This window comes from Xiphophorus maculatus, chromosome 18 (genome assembly GCF_002775205.1).
Source record: "Xiphophorus maculatus strain JP 163 A chromosome 18, X_maculatus-5.0-male, whole genome shotgun sequence".
NCBI lineage: Eukaryota > Metazoa > Chordata > Actinopteri > Cyprinodontiformes > Poeciliidae > Xiphophorus > Xiphophorus maculatus.
In genome coordinates this window covers 26,077,912-26,097,714 of record NC_036460.1, presented here as the reverse complement: position 1 = coordinate 26,097,714, position 19,803 = coordinate 26,077,912, and the positions used below count along the sequence as shown (strand labels likewise).

The 19,803-nt window shown below is 39.0% G+C and overlaps 1 protein-coding gene across 3 annotated transcripts in view; it reads left to right on the top strand.

Moving 5' to 3' along the window:
* Positions 1–18,939: 18,939 nt before the first annotated feature.
* Positions 18,940–19,803, top strand: part of LOC102225877 (roundabout homolog 2-like) — a 92,536-nt gene continuing 91,672 nt past the window's right edge. The window contains exons 1-2 of one of the 3 annotated variants that reach the window (XM_023352013.1): positions 18,940–19,300; positions 19,438–19,526. In XM_023352013.1, the coding sequence (XP_023207781.1) occupies positions 19,472–19,526 (55 nt within the window). In that variant the 5' untranslated portion in view covers positions 18,940–19,300; positions 19,438–19,471. Of the gene's footprint in view, positions 19,527–19,803 lie in introns of all 3 variants that reach the window. The other 2 variants (XM_023352012.1, XM_023352014.1) reach the window with 2 other exon arrangements.

Sequence of the window (19,803 nt, the reverse complement as noted above, 5' to 3'; positions counted from 1 at the left end):
AATAAAACCATATTGCGAAGAGTTCCACAAACATATTGAAAATATATTCAATGTAAAAAGTTCTTTCAAATGTGAAACGTTGTACTTGGGCAACCTACAGTTGGACACATGGACCAACCAAGACAAAAATCTTCTGGCTATACTACTGGCAGCCAGTAAGAAAGCCATCACAAGGAAATGGCTAAAACCAGACCCACCCACTATCGACGAATGGATTGAAATTGTTGATCAGATTTATGTTATGGAAAAGATTTCTTTTTCCCTCCGAGTTGAAAAAGGACAGTTTTATAAGATCGGGACCAATTGGACTGAGTACGTAAAACCAATTAGATCTGACTTCATTTGATTGTTCTTGAGAACTATGTGCTCTGCCCTTGTATGTTCTTGTGTTTTTTTTATTGCTCGAGATGGTGCAATCCCCATTATTGTTCAATTCTGTTCATTTTTGTCATTGTTCACAACAAAATTTAGTAATAGTCTGTAAAAGAAAATACCAGAAAGGCAGTATGGACAAAATCACTTGGATTCTCCGGTTGTATACTCATGTACAATCTTAGATGGGTAAAGCTGTAATTAACGAATGTGATGGAAATCTGTCTTTCTAAATAAAAAAAGAATTACAAAAAGAATTGCACAAAAATCCGTGAGGGACGGCGGAGTCCCTGCTCGAAATTCTGTGAACAAGGTGTATGGAGCCTCGTGCCAGAAGCCCATTAAAATGCTGTCTACATCGTTTTAAACTGTGTGATTGTGAGTGGGAATAAAAATAGCAACAGGTGTTTTGTTCCATATAACACAGTAGGAGTGTAACAGGTGAACCTTTTATGGATGCAAACTCGACTAAAAACCCACCTGTTTAGGATTGTATTTGAAACGTAATCAATTACAAATTTATTGATGGAACCTGACTTAATGTCCTATTTTGATTGTTGATTCTATGTTGCTTTGTGTTTCTGTGTTTGATATGATGTAAAGCACTTTGAAATGCCTTGCTGCTGAAATGTGCTATACAAATAAAATTTGATTGATTGATTGATTAATGGGTTCTCTCCGGGTGCTCCGGCTTCCTCCCACAGTACAAAAAGATTTTGTTCACACTAGATAATAAATGGATGTTTTTTAATAATAATAAGAGTAATATTAATATCGCCACACAAAAAAACAGAATATGCAGTCCATTACAGTTTTATGTTTTTATTGCTTGATGTTTATTTAAGATTATTAATAAGTGATCAATGTGGTAGATTAGCTACCGCTCTACTGATGATCTGTCAGAGTTGCTGTTTAAGTCGCTTTTTTTATTTTCTAACTGAACTGAAACACACAGGACTGACATGACGCCCCAATGTGGAAGTAGCTCAGTCCTCCAACAACCACACTGATATTAGCTGTGTCCGAATTCAGGGTCTGCACCCTTTTTTTCTTTTTTTTCTTTTAAAAACGTTTTTGTATTGCATTAAAATGTCAATACAATATGGAAGCCCGTTTCCGCCACTCTGTTAAGAAATGAATAAATAGATTATCTCATTATAATGACATAGTATCTCAAAATAATGAGATACTAAATAATAATGTATAATAAGATACAAAATATAAGATATTTTACTATTTTGTAGATATAATACTATATAATACTATTTTGTATAAAATACAAAATAGTATCTTATTTTGAGATACCATCTCAAAATAATGAGATATTTTGACATATCTCATTATTTTAAGTGCCAATCTCAAAATAATGAGATAATTTATTTTATTTTTTTTAACAAGAGTGGTGGAAACGGGCTTCCATACGTTTCCGCCACTCTTGTTAAAAAAACATAAATAAATAATCTCATTATAATGAGATAGTATCTCAAAATAATGAGATAGTATCTCATTATAATGAGATTATTTATTTATTTTTAAATAAATAAATGGCAGAAACGGGCTTCCATAGGGTTTGTGAATACTTTTGCAAGGGGTTTCGTGAGTTCACAGAACTGACGATGTAGTGTATTGCTCTATGGGTACGAAAAGAAATATTCAGACAGACAATTGATAAGGAAATCTCTGTGCTTCAGTCTCGCTTTTATTGCTTCAGTTTTCCCCAAAATTCCCTCAGTCACCTCTACGCAAAGATTAGACCTGGGAATCCTTTTACTTTGTGGAAATTACCTTTGAATAAACACGGAGCCCCTGATCAGTCGCAGATTATATTTAATGAAAGCGATCTGTGCGACGACGCTGGCACCTCTTGTGCAAACACCACTGACAGCGCAGGGCTGGCGGCAATGAAGTGGTTTTCAGTCAGTGCACTAGAAATAAAATCCGCTACGAAACAGCTGAGGTTTAAATCAAGGTAGTATGGAGGAGAGCACGTCCTTTCAAAATAGATATATAAAGGTTTCAAACTTCTTCGTTCTTCGACAGTACCGACGTACTGGACATCTTTGCACTGCATTTCAAAGGTTTTCACAAACTGACAGGGATACCTCAAACTTAAATAACAGCTTAGTGGACTTAATATTTACATGATCTTTTCGCTCTTGTTTGCACTGTGTTTTAAGGAAAATCATCATCTACTTCTGCTGCAAAAGAACCGGTTGATCCAATGGTTAAGAAAGTGCAGGAGCTCTTCAACAGGAAATACAGTAAGAATACATTGTCATACTCTAGTAATTTTCTAGTCATGGTCAATGTAATGGATTCATAATTTAACTTCATTGCAGTAATAAAGTTGGTATCTGCGTATATGTCGACATAATGGTCTGTAACACCTTGTCAATTAACCACGGGCCACATGTATGATTGTGCGTACGCACCAAAAAAGTTATATGCCATATTTGATGCACAAGTTGATATGTATAAAAATGAGCTTTGTGTGACAGTTTTTGTAAGCTTCACACTAATTTCAATATGTATTAATGGGTGGCAACAGAACGGATCAGCAGCTGCATTATATTTCCCAGTAATTGGGATTTATAAAGGCAAGGTGCACAGGTCTTTGCATGTGCACGGCTGTATAAATTAGAATTTTTTGGTGCGTTGCACTTTTCTAAGTAGTCAATTTGGAGCTCTGTATTACTAATCCACTTTTTTATCTTCAGCTTGACTGCAAATATGTACAACTTTAAAAAAAAAAAATTCTTATCTTTTTTAGATGAAGCGGGAGGCAGAGGAAGGCTCCCGTACATCTCCATTCAAAATGAAAGCATAATTATCAACGCTTTTGGTCTACCTGATGGCATCACTCTCAAAAAACCATGCCACTATGGACGTAAACAGTTAGAAGTCATTTTAAATAATGCGGCGAACATTTCCTTTAAAATTAGTAAGTGTTTGAGCATAAATGTTGATAGATTATATTTAGTCATCCGGTAAAAACATACTTTGTAATCATGCAATGGGGTGGTCTGTTGTTGAGAGGTCATTTTCATAATTTTACGTTCTTATATTTAGTCATTCCTTTTGCACTGCTAGACTTTAATTTGAAGTATTTAAAGAGCAGAATCCAAAAGTAGCATGTGTTTTGGGAAAAGTGTAACACTCACTATGTGTTTACAGTTAATGAACTCGTAATAAAACCAGAGCTAGACTCGGCTGCTGGAGTAGTGAGAAGTGTATTTTGAATTAATGACCACAGACCCCCAAAAAATTAAGTTAAAAACAGCCGGCTTATTATTTGTTGAAAGAACAATAAAAGAATAAACAACAACAATGTTACACAATTAACACAAAATGACACAAATTCCAGAAAAAAAAATAGTTTCCAGTTTCTTTCAGAATATTTTATAAATCTAAATTAAGGATACTATTTATTTTACCTAGGTTATAGTTCTATTTAAGTTCTAGTTAAAAAGTCAACCCCAATTTAATACTTAAGCAGGATGACTGTTTGTCACGATCTCTATAAATTAAACCTGAGCGGCAACGTCAACGATGCTGTTGAGAAAAGCCATAAGAATTCCCATTTATGGTTTTTTACAAAACATTAAAACCTGAAAATTAGTTTCCTATTAGTGCTTTCCATCTAACCAGACTGATAATTACATATGTGACAAGAAATGAGCAAAAAATGTCCATTTCTAAATGCACAAAGCCAGCAGAAATGTATCTTTATGAAAAGACAAAGCATTTTATTTATATAAAATGTTTGAAGTTGGTAGAAACATTCTTTGATTTACTCTTGCAACACATTTGGAGGATGTTCAACAATTTGCACTTAACTATTAGCATGTTTAGAGCCTTTAAAAGGAAGGGCAATGAATTTCTTCTCCTTTGTAAATTGAGCCAAATACAGCGTCTTCCCTTTTCTTTAAATCTAATCCGGATTCGTCATGCAGTCCTCGTCTGCCTCTTCTGCTTCTGTTCTTCCCAATGCATGAAAATTCTCACCCAAAGTGTCAGCCACCTGCTAAGTCTGCTCATCCACCACCAGCCGTGTTTACACTCCAGGTGGGGTCTTTTCCCATCTTCTTCGATCGTTCGCACCTTTTCTTTTGTCTTTCTTTGATCCGCTGTGAGGATCTGATGGAGTTTCACTTCCAACTATATTTCTTATATTAGTCTGTTGTGCTTTTCAAAAAAGATGGTAAGTTTTTCCACTCAATTTTTCTCTCGGAGCTTAAATTGCTTCACTATTGTATTTGCAATCTCCTATTTTGTAGGATCTTCACAAATAGTTGGAATATATTAGCCATTTTTGTACCAAAGGTGAATATTTGCACTTTATATCTTAGTGAGATCTCAGGGGGTTTTTTTTATCTTCAGATGCTTTGTATAAAAGCCATTTGTGATAGGGTTGTAGATGAATTTATACTTTTGTTTCCTTCCAAAGCATTTATTATACAGCACACTTTTGTGTGTTTTTTTGTTTGTGTTTTGCAGATAAGATCTGAAAGTTTGATTTACCTTTCAGAAAGCATAAAGTTTTAGCCGAGTTCCCTTTCAAACACTGTCTTCACCCCATCCCCATTTCTTAATGACACTTTAGATACGGAGCCCTTTGTTAGTTTGGATGACTTTGATGGTTGTTTGTATCCCTCAGTGCTTTGGTGGTGTAAATTATCCTCATTTTCAGATCCACAGTTGGGTGCTGAGTGCTACAGTGAGCTTTGAAGAGCAAGAGTCTTTTTCAAGGTGCGGAAATGTCATCACCAGACTGCTAATGACAATTCCTGCCGTTCCCGACGAGTTCCAGAAAGTCTTTTGAAGGTCCAAAGAAGCGCTAAAGAAATGAATTGGCTCTGACATGCCATGTTTTTAATGTATTTGTTTGCGGTTTGAACTTCATGACATTTACAGAAGGGTTTTGGTCTACTCAGAAAAATATCAAATTTATTGAGAATTGCTCAAACTTTTCCATAAAACTTTAAAGAGGCTGTTCATGCTCAAAAGTACTTGAATAAAGACATTTGTGCAAAGAACAGTGATATAGAAGAGGCATTGCCATTTCTTAAAAAAAAATGTATAGAAGAGATTTCGTCTAGTTGTTTATTACATAATTATCATTTTAAAATCTCCTTTGTGTGTCACTATATGTAACTTATTAATGTCATGATAAAGTACATATATGTTGTAATCATTTTTTCAGATAAATAGAACAACCCCTGATTTATTCTTGAGACTTTTGCTACATCCACCTACGCCTGAAATAAGCACGAATTTGTCCAACATGTGTGCATACTACTGTGTTCAACTCAACAACAACTACTGTGACCCAAGCGGAAGAGAAAATTGTTGGCAACTGAAACCTAGCTGTAGTTTAGTGTCAATTTGAACAAAACTGCCGATTTTGAACTCGTTTGTGTTCACGTCAAACTGGCGTTTGGTTTGACGCCAGCAGAGGGCGCCCGAGGGCTGCTGCTCTCAGCGCCGTGCTTCATCTAATGCCACTTTTTTCTTCTTCTTCTTCTTCCTTATTTATCGTTACACCCTTTTGATCAACGGGCACCACCTCTAGTTAAAGCTGCGCATATGTGAGCTGAATGGTCAAAAAATAAAATAAATAAAGGGCTCGGGGGGTGAAAAGAAACACAGCAAAAGAAAACAAGGACATGACGTGGTCACGAATGAACAAGAGATGAGTTATTTAAGCAAGTCTGAAATATTTTCACCAGAAAGAAGCAAATGCTCAAGGCTGGTGATGCAATGTGGCAGAACAGATAAATGGGCCTCTCAAACATAAGTGGCAATTACATGAGATCTAGTTGTGCCGAGCAATCAGTGACTGAATACGTAGAATCTGTGCATATATCAGAATCAGTGGGTGATTTTTACTAAGTGGAGCTCATCTCGTCTCCGACTAGGTATCTTAATCTGACAAAAATTAGCTTTATTATGCTTCCATAAAGGTAATTCTGCTCCTCCAAAAAAAAAAAACCCAACAACTTAACAGAGAGATTTGACGCTGCATATTTACACAGCCATGAATCATAGCTGGAGTTTGATGACAAAAATATGATGATGAACTAAGTGCTTTTAAGATGTAAATATATGCAGAGTTGAATAAAAGCACAATTTATTGTAGTCGATATCACCGCAGATGCGTTTAAGAGACAAACATTAATCACCAGCCAAACAAGAGCAGAGCAGTACGGCTGTGCTGTTTGCATTCAGCAGGATTTTTTTTTTTATCTCAAAGTTAAACGAGCAGGCTCCCTGAAGTTCACTCAGTCCCATTAAATTTCATATCTAAAGAAAGCAAACCGACATATCGGCAGATAATCACAGCACCGATTGAAAGACATGTACTTTTTAGAAGTTATACTTTCAGTGCATTTAGTTGAAGGTCTTTGCTACCTGAGGGTGTTTAATGAACAAAGACTCGTTACGTTTGGACTCGTTGCACAAAATGGAAGTTGATTAAAGGCTCTTATCTCACCACATTACTCAGAGTTAAAACATAAACTGCCATGAAATTCATTCACATAATGAGAAGAGATCTAACTATACGCAAAAGTATTCATGCCACTTGAACTTTTATTTTTGCCCTTTGTCATGTTACATCCACATCCTTGAACATATTTCATTGGGATTTCATGTTATGGAGCAGAACGTAGTTTGTAATTGTGAAGTAGAACAAATGAATACATGATTTTCAGAATGTTTTACGCATTAAATCCAGAAAGTGTGGCATGTGCCCTGTAAGGTTTACAGCAAACATATGGGAAGATATTAAAACTTTTTTTCTTCTGGAAGCAATGTGCTGTGGGTGACTAAAATCTAATACCCTCTCAGAAGTGAAACACAGTGGTGGATGCATCATGCTGTGGGAAGCTGGTCAATGAGCGGAATGTTGAACAAAAACCCGCTCAAATCCATGAGTTTAGAAGCAAGTTCTACCTAAAGTTTCCTGATAAATGTGCAGATGAAATTCCTTGTACATTGTAAGAAAAACAATCAGTAAAAAAAAACAACAAAAAATGTTCTGGTATAAATTAACCTTTACATTTTCCGTTAATTTTCCAAACATTTCCGTCAACTCTTCAAATGGATTTTTGCCGTAATTGAACATTTTGTCATGGTAAATTACACTCGCATTTCTGAACATACAAAACTGAAATCTTCTGAATTTTTTTTCAGTATCCCACTTGTTGCGTTCACAAACATTTCTGTCATTTTAAGAATTGAAATGTTCCTTTTTTTTTTTACAGGACATGTTCTGGTACATCCACAAACATTCCTGTTATTTTTAAACACAACCTCATCTAACTACTACAATTCAAAGCATGTTATTAAGAAAAAAATGCTCTGATATATTTTACATACCACAGATGTTGCAACAAGGTTACTCAAATTCTTAAATCCAACCAAAGTCCAAACAGTAATCCAGTGTTTAGGTAGCTGCTTGCAATATCGTCTGTATATATATATATATATATATATATATATATATATATATATATATATATATATGTATATAGACACATTTTCCCAGGATGCAACGTGTGAAATAGAAAACACTGGAAAAACACCTGTTAAAAATCTTTCCGGAGGTTTTATAGAATCTTTTACAGTGTTGTGCATTTTGTATTTACCAATATTACCAATCTGACCAGCAGAAGTTTGACTCTGAGAATATATCAATCCACATCATCATCATTATCATCATCATTTTTGCACACTGTTGAGAATATTACCAATATTTTAAACATTTAGACCAAACAGTTACTTCTAAAAATACCTTTTTTTCAGATTTCACCTACGTGTTGCAAGAGAAGAAGTGAAGAGTGCAATAACTGTTATCTGCTTGAAAATCCCAGTGGTCCACTGGGAGTAAAACCCAGGAGCCACGGATGATCGCTGCTTCACAGATTTCCCAGTCTATATGGCAAAGGCTATTATTTAAACGTTCAGATAGTCAAGAGGTGTTTCTTATCAGAGACTTTTCTAACACCCATGGTGAATAGTCCCGATCCGCAGGCCTTCAGGCAAAGTTGCATTTCAAACATATCCAGCTGTCTTCTGATCCATGGGCTTATATGGGAGGGTTTTGTCTGTTTTCTGGATTGATGTCATGTTTTGTTAACATATTTCTTAGTCTACATGTGGTCTCTACTTTTTCTTTTACCCATAGTTTGAATCTAGAAGTATCGACTGTAGCTTCTGTTTTATTATTTTGGCAATTCTTCCTTACTCTCGTGCGATTATGGTCTAATCTTCATTCATTCTGACTGCTTGTGTAATTGTTTTCTTCGTGTCTGCTCGTGTAGCCGTCCCTCTTGAATATAAACGTTCAAAGCCGTGACTAAGCTCAGATTTAATGGTCTACACATTTAAGAGTACTAGGTTTTCGACTTCTCCCCAGACTTACTGAAACAGGGCCAAAAGGCCCTGAGTCCAAACTAACGACTCTGATGGCTCAAATTAGCATTCTTCTTCAATTGTAAATGTGGCTGTTGACCGTCAGGCCAGAAGGTAGGAGTGTGAATAGTCCATGTTGGGGGTGGGTATCTATGATACCTACAACTAGTCAGTTTAGTTTTGAAGCATACATGAAGTGTTTTTGGAGAGATGTGACCTTTTGCAGCTGATCCATGATGTTGTGCTGCATTATCCAGGTCATTTTGCCAAATGTACATAGAGTTTGCAAAACATAGAATCTGTTTCAAAAAATATGCAAAGGTTTTTCTAAAAGAAATTAGTAATGTTTCTCTTTGAAATAAAGCTAAGAGGGTATAAAATGACAGTTTAGAAATAAACTAACCAAATTAATTGTGTTGATCCACCTCAAAAAAATCATGCAAAAAGTGTAAGCAAAAGAGATCTGGGAGACTTTGCACATGCAAATTTGCATGCAGCCTTTTGTGCTGTGGAGGATAAATAGGTGACTGCTTCACCTATTTAGTTCACAAGAACTAATGGCATTTATTTCAGTCATAATCTTGCGGGGGGTGACCAAGGTTCCATCACTATGTGACAGCTGGTCAGCAAACCTGGCAAACATGGAAACATTTATCAGGCATGCATTGGGGTGCAGGAGAGACGGGTGGACTTCCTGGTTGAGCTTGCAAAAGAGTTGGGTAACTCTCATGTGAGTGAGAAGAAGGCCCACAAGGAGAAACTGCTTCGGCAACAACCTTCCACACCCAGCTCAGGCAAAAGGGCGAAGTGTCAGGTCAACCATCGATGCAGGATGCGTGTCCTGAGGCCGAAACATCGTCAGTGACCCCTCACACCCCCACCATGGACTGTTCTCCCTGCTGCCCTCTGGAAAGAGGTTCTGCAGCATCCGGTGCAGGCCCACCTGGTTCCAAAACAGCTTTTTCCCACTTGCCATCAGACTGCTGAACTCTTAACTGGACTGCACTCAAAAACTGGTCTCCACTTTATACCTTGCACATGTACAGAGCTAAATAACTTCTATTTTACTGTCAGTCCTGCACTTTATATTTTATATTTAGATTTATATTCATATTTTATACTGTATTTTATTTTACTCACAACATTGGAACCTCAAACATTGTCCTGAGCCGTATGCAACGAAATTTCGTTCTGTATACACCCTGTGCATTGAAAATGACAACAAAGTCAGTCTAAGTCGAAGTCTAAGGAACAATTGTGCAACTGTGAGATGCGTTGAGGCCATTACCAGGGTACTTATAAGGTAATGGCCCTATTTACAGAACAAAAGCGCCTGCTAGATAAAATCCTTCAGGTCATTTGGCCTATCTCTAGACTGCATAGGTAGAAATGCTCAATGGACTAACTCCAGTACTTCTAGTGTTAAATGTGAACACGAGCTGTGCTCTATGAGCATGTGACCTCTAACCCCAGGACGCCTTTTAGAATGGAAAAATCTTTCGTAACCACATCAGTGGGGAAATTTAGGTGTGTTAGCATGAAACATGTAGACTCACACAAGGACGATGAAAAGCAGCTTTTTTTAGATTAGCAAAGAAAATGAAGCCGAGTGTGATAATTTGAAAAATGTACAAAACGAGTGTTTGTGCATAAAAAGACAACAACAGACAAGAAATGGGGAAAAAATGTGTGTATATATCAGCATAGTGGTTAACACTTATTGAGATTTTTTTGGGACCAGAATTATAAAATAACTTTAAATCATCAGTTTCCATTGGTGTATGATAATTGGCACATGGTTTAAGTTGCAGATGATCTCTATTCTCACTCTTAAATTCGGTTAAAAATCAACCAAAAGTACCAAAATATGAAATGGCAAAAAAAAAAAAAGATGGAATGACCAGCATCCAAACAAGTTCTTCATAGACAGGAGAAGTAAAAAAAAAAAAAAAAGGATTTAGCTTTGTTTTTTTTTTCTGAGCTCTTTATCAGTCATGAACACATTTTTGCTTGTCTGCTTAGGAAAACAATGTTCTTTGCAGCTGCATGTGAAATCTGTTTTTTTTTATTTGTTTTTTTTTTTTACTAAGTTGTTATGCCTTTCGGTAGCTTTGCTAACAGACCCATTTGTTCATTCTTTTTTGTTGTTGTTATTGTCTGTTCAATAATTCATTTAAATTGCAATTTAAAGTTGTTGTTTGTGGCCCCAGTTTGCTCCCTTTGCTGTTTCTGTGTATTGACTTATATGGCGGTAGTAGCAGTTTGCTGAAAGTATCTTGTTTCTCTGACTTTCTGGCTCCCGTTTCCTGCGTTTGAGTCTCCACTCTGCCAGCTCTCACTACAGACTGTGCGGTGAGATCTGGCAGACGTACCAAAAATCACTGCATGGCTCCAGTAACACCTCTGACGACTATTATCATTGAACACAGTTTGTTACTACAGGCACACAAAAATTTTTATTTGAACCTTTTATAGAGACAATACGTGGGGCTTTTTGATATGGGTGGCTCGGCTCACTGCCCAGGGAGGCATCCTACTGGGGTGGTGAAAACGGCTTGCGTCCCTGAACAATGTTTTTATTGCTTAGTTACACGTTTACTTGTTGGGGAATGGGCTCTGTGTTGTAAAAGTGCTGGTTCTCTCTACAAACATCTTCCAGATAAAGCTATTTTTGTCCAGAATGTTGAATATTGGCTTCCATAGTTTTCATGTAACATTTGGATTGTGTTTAATGATGAAACATAAATCACCATGTGGATCCTCTAGCTGCTGAGGTGTTGGTTTGGTGCTGACCGTTTGCTGGTAGGTTTGGCTGGGGGTTGGGAGCACAAGCAAAAGCTCACCATGGAAACCATTTAGGCCAGAACCGCCACTGTTGAGGAACACCATTGCATTCTGTGGACTCATTTAGGGTGAATTGCACTGAAAAAGAAAACTTCACTTCAGTTTAGGTTCCGAAATGGAAATGGTAAAAAAAAAAAAAAAAAAAAAAAGGCCATCAGACTTATAAAAATGTAGTTAAAAAAGTCAACATGTTGGACTTGTAGACATGAAAAGGAGCAGCAATATATTCTGCCACAAAGTCAACCCTTTTCTTTTTTGTTGCTTATTTCAGCAAGATGATGCAAAACATTTATTACAGTTGCTTGGCTCTGTTGCAAGAGGCAAGGAGCTAAATGGATTTACCTGCACTCCAAAGCCTGTAACCTCTACAAATAGCAACAAATTCACATTCAAAAAAACATCAGATTCACTCACTTTTCACACAACACCGTAAAACACATCCTCATGTTAAAACACCGCAGCTTCAATCACTTTACATATACAGTAGGTACATATAGTGTATTTTTAAGTACAACTCATTGTGCTTTGTTTTACTCTTTTTCAGTGAAATAATTCACAATCGTTTCACATTTTGTTGTATTATGACCACAAACAGAATCAACAAGCATTGTTAGATACCTTAAGATTGATTCCATACGTCATTTGGCTTAATAAAGTAAATTCCAAACACATGCTTGAAAGCTCAGGGGCTTTACAGTGTAGAAATACAGTACACCGCATCTCATCAGCACATTTACTAATCAATCATGCTACAGTCTCTCCAATCAGTTTTTTCAGGCAGTTATTTTATCCCAGTCCGAGTGTCTGAAAGACAGCGTCATCATTCTCCTTTATAGCTTTATCGTCAGTTCCTAAAGATTTTTAGTACTTGACACAAAAAGCTACAATCTTTTTAAAGGTCATGCTGACAGTGTTTTATTTGAAGAGCCATCCCTCCATCGTCTTCAACTTATCTGGGGTCAGGTTGAGGGCGCAGCAGCCTAAGTAGGGAGGCCCAGACTTCCCTCTCCACTTGGGCTGCCAGCTCCTGGGAGGGAATCCCAAGGCGTTCCCAGACCAGCCAAGAAATATAGACCTCCCAGCGTGTCCTGGGTCTACCCCTGGGTTTCCTCCCAGTGGGACGTGCCCGGAAAACCTCACCAGGTGGACGTCCAGGAGGCATCCGAGCCACTTCAACTGGCTACACAAGAGCCTGTTGAGGTGGCGCAACTGGTTCTAGCAGCAGTTCTACTGTGTCCCTCTCAGATGACTGAGTTTCTCACCCTATCTCTAAGACAGAGCCCAGACACCTGGAGAAAAAAATAATTTCAACTGCTTGTATGTGCAATTTTGTTCTTTAGGTCACTACCTAAAGCTTGTGACCGTATATGAGGTTAGAAACTTAGATCGACTGGTAAATCGAGAGCTTCCCCTTTTGACTGAGCTCGCGCTTCACCACAACAGACCGGTACAGCTCCCGCTTTGCTGCAGACCCGGCACCAATCTGTCTGTCAATCTCTTGCTCCAATGTTTCCCTCATTAATGAACAAGACCTCGAGATACTTTAATTCCTCCAATTGGGGCAGGACTTCCTCTACAACCTGGAGAAGGCACTCTACTCTTTTCCGGCTCAAGAGCATTGTCTCAGATGTGGAAGCACTGATCCGCATTCCTGCAGCTTCACACTCAACTGCCAACTGCTCCTGCCAAAGTTAGAGATCCCAATCTGATGAAGCCAATAGGACCACATCATCAGCAAAAAGCAGAGACGGGTTCCTGATGCCACCAAAAATGGATCCCCTCAACACCTAGGCTGCATCTAGAAATTCTGTCCATAAAGATTATGAAAAGAACCGGTGGCAAAGAGAAACTTTGACAATTAAAGAACACCTTTCTTAAGCTAGACTTTCTAGGCTAATGTTGACAAGTCCAGGCTCTGTTTTGATATGACTTGCTGATCATTTGGCTCTCTGCTTATTTCAACCCAGTTCCATGTAGTTGTGTGCAGACAGAACTCGCAGGATAGGTTTTTCCACCTGTTGCATAAATATTAGACATTTGGCTTTAATTCAATTCATCCATTTAGTGATCAATAGAGGCCAGGTACAAAGGTTGTCAACCTATCACAGAGGCAAACAACCATGCACAGACAATTAGAGGCAGATCAATTAACCTGACATGCAGTTCTCTGTGGGAGGAAGGTTGAGTTGAAGAAGACAACATGGAAACTTCACACAAAAATACATGCTGGAATTCGAACGCATCGCCCTATTGTTGCAAAAACAGATCAACAACATGTCAAAATGTTGAGTCTGTACTGAAGCTTCACCAGTTGCTTCCAGATTTTGGTTAATTCATAAGTAGAGTTCACATCAATGAAATCTATGACAAAATCAGTCAACGTTTTCTGAACTCAAAAGTGTACTGTACACTTTGATGTTTTGGACGCTCCACTGGACGGGAAAACAAATTAAAACGTCCTGTTGCAGCAGATAACAGAACATTTCTTAGATGTCTAAAACTCCTACAACACAAAACAAAGGAAAGGAAAAAAAAAAACAAGGAAGAAGATATTTAGACATAAATATGAAGGCGTTTTTTCCCCTGCGATTTCAGTTTATTTGAGAAACAACACCTCACAGCCCCACAATATCTGTTTACCGTATATGATCGGGTTCTTTTTAATAATACTCTGCCAGCTGCTTAGAACTCCTCAGAGTCTTTGGGAAAGCAAAGTGCAGGCAGACGATTAAAAAAGGGAGAGTTGTGTTTCCACGTGTCGTTCCCCTTCTCCTCCCCACCATGCTGAGAGCTTAATGCCAAATTTTGCAGCAATAGCAACTGCTTACCTTCACACTCTGACACATTGAATGTAAATGACTTTGGCCCCGATGCCGCTTTAACACTAAGCCTATAAATAAACTCCGGAGTACTTTCCGAGCACTCCCTCTCATACACACGCTGCCGTGGGGGAATCAACATCCCTGCTCCTGCGACGAATAAAATCTGCTGACAAGATTTCTTGGGAGGTCAACTCCAAACACCTTCAATTACAGACAGGAGGGGGGAAAAAACCCCAACAACAATACAGCAGCAGGGGTAGTTGTGAAGGAGAGAGAGGTGGTGTCAGGTGTCATTAGTTAAATGAGATATTTTCTTTAGTGGAGGGGTGATGGTTCATGCGATGGTTAATTATTGCTGTGGCTGCATTGTGGGAATGAAGCAGCACGGAGTTTGTCATAATGAGGCAGAGCCAGACGGCGATCAGAGGCACATAAGGTCAGAGTTAGGGGGGCAAAGGGGCCGACAGCTGAATATCCCATTCTTCACCAAAAGTCAGACTGCTGCCACGGCCGACCATCTGCACCTCCCTGGTTACTGTCAACACGCCCTCACTTTACAACCTACCTACCGTGCAGAGGGAAAGGCGAGCAGAGTGGGCCTTGAAATAGCAGGACCCACCAGGGTGGAGTCCTTATAAATTCTGGAGAAATCAGGTGCAAGTATACGGAGAAAGCTAGCTAGCTAGGACATTGACATGCAATTTTCAAACTCTGGTACAGTGCATTGTAAAAGTATTGTTTCCCTTTTGATTTAGTTCAAAAGGGACAATACACATCACATAATAAGCCATAAAGGCTCGTTTTCATCTAATTCCTCAAGATATATATTTACAAAATAGAAGTGCAATACAGACAAATTAACAAGCTCCTTCCAAAAAAGAAGAATAAAAATAATGATAAATGAAAAGCTTTTTTTATATATCTAAAAAGAACATATCAAGTTACAAATTTAAAAATGAATAAAAAGCCATATAAGACAAATTCATACGCTCTATTAAACTTTTCAGTTTGCTGTCATGTTGCAACTACAAACCTCAATGTACTTTATTTGGATTTTATTTGGCAAAACACAGGAAAATGGTAAGTGGTCGCAAATTAAAAGTTTGTAGAACTCTGTTAACCCTAAAAAAAATAAATGAATAACCATAAAAAAATCAATGCACCCAACTGCCTTTAGAATTGGGAGTCCAGATGTGGGGGGGACATGTCTATTTTTAGAGACCGTTCCTGAACAAACAACTCTATGAAGATTGAGGAACACGGCCAAAACGAAAAAGTTGTTTAGGAGTTTACAGCACAGTTTGGTTATTAAACCATATTTCAAGCTCTGAATGTCTCACGGGGCACTGTTCAATCTATAATCTGAAATTGGAATGATTTGTGCGCAACTATAAAACTTCCATGGCACGATGGACTCTCGATATTAACAGAAGGAGAGCGTTAAATTCTGAGAGAGCTGCAGAGATTGAGTAAAAGAGGGGAAAGAAGAAAGCTGCTGTTGATTGAAAAGCATAATAACTGAGAGTTGAACTTTTCCTGCATGCAAACAGCTGTGTGTGTGTGTGTGTGTGTGTGTACAGGGAATCTAAAACTGCACTTCATCCTGAACAAATCATAAAACATGGTGTTGGCAGCATCATGCTTTTCTTCAGCAAGAATGGGACGAAAGAAGAAAACATGTCGGAGGCAGACAAGTTTCTAAAACCTTTCCTCACGCAGGAAAACAGCCCTAAGTATACAGCCAGACAACAAAGGTACAAAACAATCCCATGTTGGGATGGCCTAGTTAAAGTCCAATCCTAGTTTTCTGATTTGTATCATACCATACAAAAATTTCTCTGTCACTTTAAATCACTTTAAGTTAAAATAAGACAGAGTACGTAAGGATGTAAGAACTTTGGTTTCTCGTACAAAGAATGACTTGAACTAAATAATCACAAAAGCTAGCGGGAATCTGTGCATGTGGAGAAAAATGGTGCCAAAAAAGTCATAAAGGATTTAACCTATCAAAGCTAAACTTTACTGAGAACACAATATTTCCCAAGGATTACTTTTTCCAGGTTTGCAGTTCAAAGTAAGGCCGCCGCCGTTTCCATTTGACACCTTCACAACTCTATCCACTCTGCGGCTTGAAAGGACTCTATTTCATGGCTGTTTAGCCATTGTGGCCCTTAATAAGGTCAACACCTCCGCTGAAAGGGAAATTGACAGCATTGTGAGCCTCTGTCTTTGTGTCACGCCACCCAACAACATCTGGACTCCACTTCTGTCGCCCAGTTTTCACTCTTATTCAATGAGACAAAGGAGGGCAGGCATCTGACCATCCCAAAGTCACTCTCCATCACGCCGGACTCCGGCGGCCTGACGTGAGCACAATGACGGAGAGGCAGGAAGCCACTGCTGAGAGGAACCGGAGCGGTCAGTGTTTTAAGAGGGGCGGGGGGTGGAGAGAGACAGTGAAACAACGCTTACTTCCCCAGGGGAGCTGTTTATGTCCACAGCTAGCGGGGAGAGAGAGAGGAAGCCTTCTCCAGGCAGAGAAAAGATGCCGTAGGGGCAGATTGTGGAAGAAGTGGGTGTGAATTGTGAAACAACAGTTGCGGGTAAAGAAATCAACACTGAATTAGAGACTGAATACTAAACGGCGGGAGAGAGACCAAGCGGAGTGCGGAGAACAGAAAAGAAGTTAGCACGCTGACTCTCTCCATTAGCATCGACGGCAGCAGCGATAAAACAGAAAACGATTATAGCTGCTTAGGTGTTGCTGCTAATTAGGAATGAGTAATAATATCAGCTCTTAAGGTGCCACTTTGAATTATGTAACACAAACTCATGAGTAGGATTTCAGGGGGGAAAAAAGGGAAAAACTGTAGTAGGAAATAAAAATGCACAGCCTGCACAGAATAAAATCAGCTTTGATATTCAAACAAAACCCCTCGAGTCTCCCTTACCTTTTGAGAAACTTTTGCAGCAACACTCACAGTTCTGGCAGGATATTTGACCACTGTTGTCTGGCATAGACCAAGCCTGTAAACATGGTTCGTAAAAGTTTTCATTAGACGCATTGAACAATTGTGATATGATCTTGGCCTGAAATTAATCAGACGGTGGGTCACGCTGTCGAATTTTGTTTTTTGGTCAAGCTTACCGCATGCTGAGGTGAGAGGAATGTTTACAGGGTGCAACAGGAGATTAAGTAATGTTACGCTGCAATATCGATCACTATCTGCTTTTCGATTAACCATAGAATTGTACAAATTTAATTAACGAAAAGAAATTTAAATAATAGAAAAGAAATTGGGATAAAAAGTTTTTGCGCTAAGATAAGGTGGTTTTTCTGCCTTGTGGAAATAGATGTATTTCATAGCACATAGGACCCACTTTTTTCACATCATACCAGTCACGGGATCAACGTATTGGTGAAAACAATGAAGACAGCAGAAAGTAGGACATTGTGCAGCTGTCTCCACCAGAGCTAGCACAGCATGGCTGCATTGTTCATAAGATGTTTTGTGTCATCTCAACTTGTTGAATCCACAACTTTTTAAAATAAAATCGCCAACTACAATTTCCTCAAGACACCCAAATGTTGCTCACAAGCCTAATGGGTTCGTCGCTCCGACGCCGTAATAAAACTCGACGTTTCCTCTGGTGACTGATAAACATGGCTAAATTATAAATATATCTCACGTGACTGTTTACAGCCATCGCTGTATTATTTTTAATGACTTATGACGTGAAAGACCTTATTCACGTGTGATTTAATGTCACTTTCTATTTAATAGAAACACCGCTATTGCAAAATTGTTTTTTGTCTTTCGACATTATCAGAATATAGGCAAGAATTTGCGCACATTTGTTATGGAGATGCAGCTACAGTCGTATCAACTCTTTAGCTGTGATCTAAATGTATCACAGCGTGAGAGACGTGGCAGACTGGCTTAGCTAATGCTAAAGTTGTGTTAAATGTTGTGTCAAATGTGTGAAAGGTATTATTTTTGTTTCTGCTAGCATAAGGCCACAGTAGCATGAAGCCGTTATTCGTATATAAAGCAGAACATAGAGAGAAAGCGAGCTGCTCATAGTAGTTAGCATTAAAAATAATCACAAGTTAAAACATTCCGGTTTTCCAACTTGCAACCTGAATGCACCCAACATGAGCAGGAAGACAATCCCAGGTCAGACTTCCGATATAAACCGGAAGTCGTGCCTCTTGTGATGTTATCGTTCCACAAGCAACATCCCAGGAGCAAAACAATTCTTTTTTTTTAAATTTATTTCATTCTTATAGCAATATGGTTTTTGTTTTTATGTACAAACTCTTCTGCCTTTGAAATGAAGCTGTTCCCCAAACAGCGTAAAAAGCGATAACCAAACCATTAAAATTAAAATCCACGGTTCTCCTGTGTCGCGAGGACCCCGTCTGTCTTTCGTGGCCGCCTCGTCGTGTCTGTCTCTTTAAAGCGCTCAGTCCTGGAGGTTGGGGCGGATTTGTTGCGGATAGCTGGGAGTGCGCTGCTCCCCTCGGAGCGTGTTCGCTCAACCTGCAGCTGGCCGGAGCAGAGCGCATAAAGAGCGGGGGTTCGGGGGAGGACGAGGAGAAGGATGGGGGGAGGTCCCGTCTTCTCTCTTACAACCGGACCTCTATCAGAGATTAGTCTCAATGTTATTTTGGCTCTCGGAAGCGGCAGAGGAGGAGCATCCTTACAAGAAAGTCGGTGCTTGTGTGTGGCCATGCTGGAGCGGAGAAGTGATGCTGCTGAGTTTAGTTATTAGGTTGCTCCTCTGGGGCGATGTTGCCTCTGCTGCTGCTGCTGCTGCTGACCCCGCAGCTGACTTAGATTGCTGTGAGTGATATCAAAGTTTTTCGGGGTTATTATTATTATTATTATTTTACTCGCTTGAAATATTCCAGCTGAGTCTCTGTCTGCAGATTTGTCCCTTTTTTCTTTTGTAAACCTACCCGTTACTTCAATGACTGAAGACTCCCAGGGATCTGGATCCAGACGAGTGTGGAGATGAACTTTGAAAATTTCCTGCTTGTGATTATTTCAGTCGTCACCATCACTTCAGGTAAATATTTCATGTGGCAAATACTCTTATTTTCTTTCTCTGTCTCCCTCTCTCATACACACGCACGTACACAGGAGCAGTCACAGCCCATATGGCGTGACGCGCCTCATAGTACAGGCTGGGTGACATGTCTTATCGTGTTTTCTGTCTCTCCAGATGGATGTAAATGTTGTGTTTAGCAGCGTTTTTCCAACGCGCTCCCCTGACAGCTGCGGGAGCTGAGCGCATCCTCCCCACTCAAACGGATCGGGGAAAAAAGGAGAAAATGTCACACATG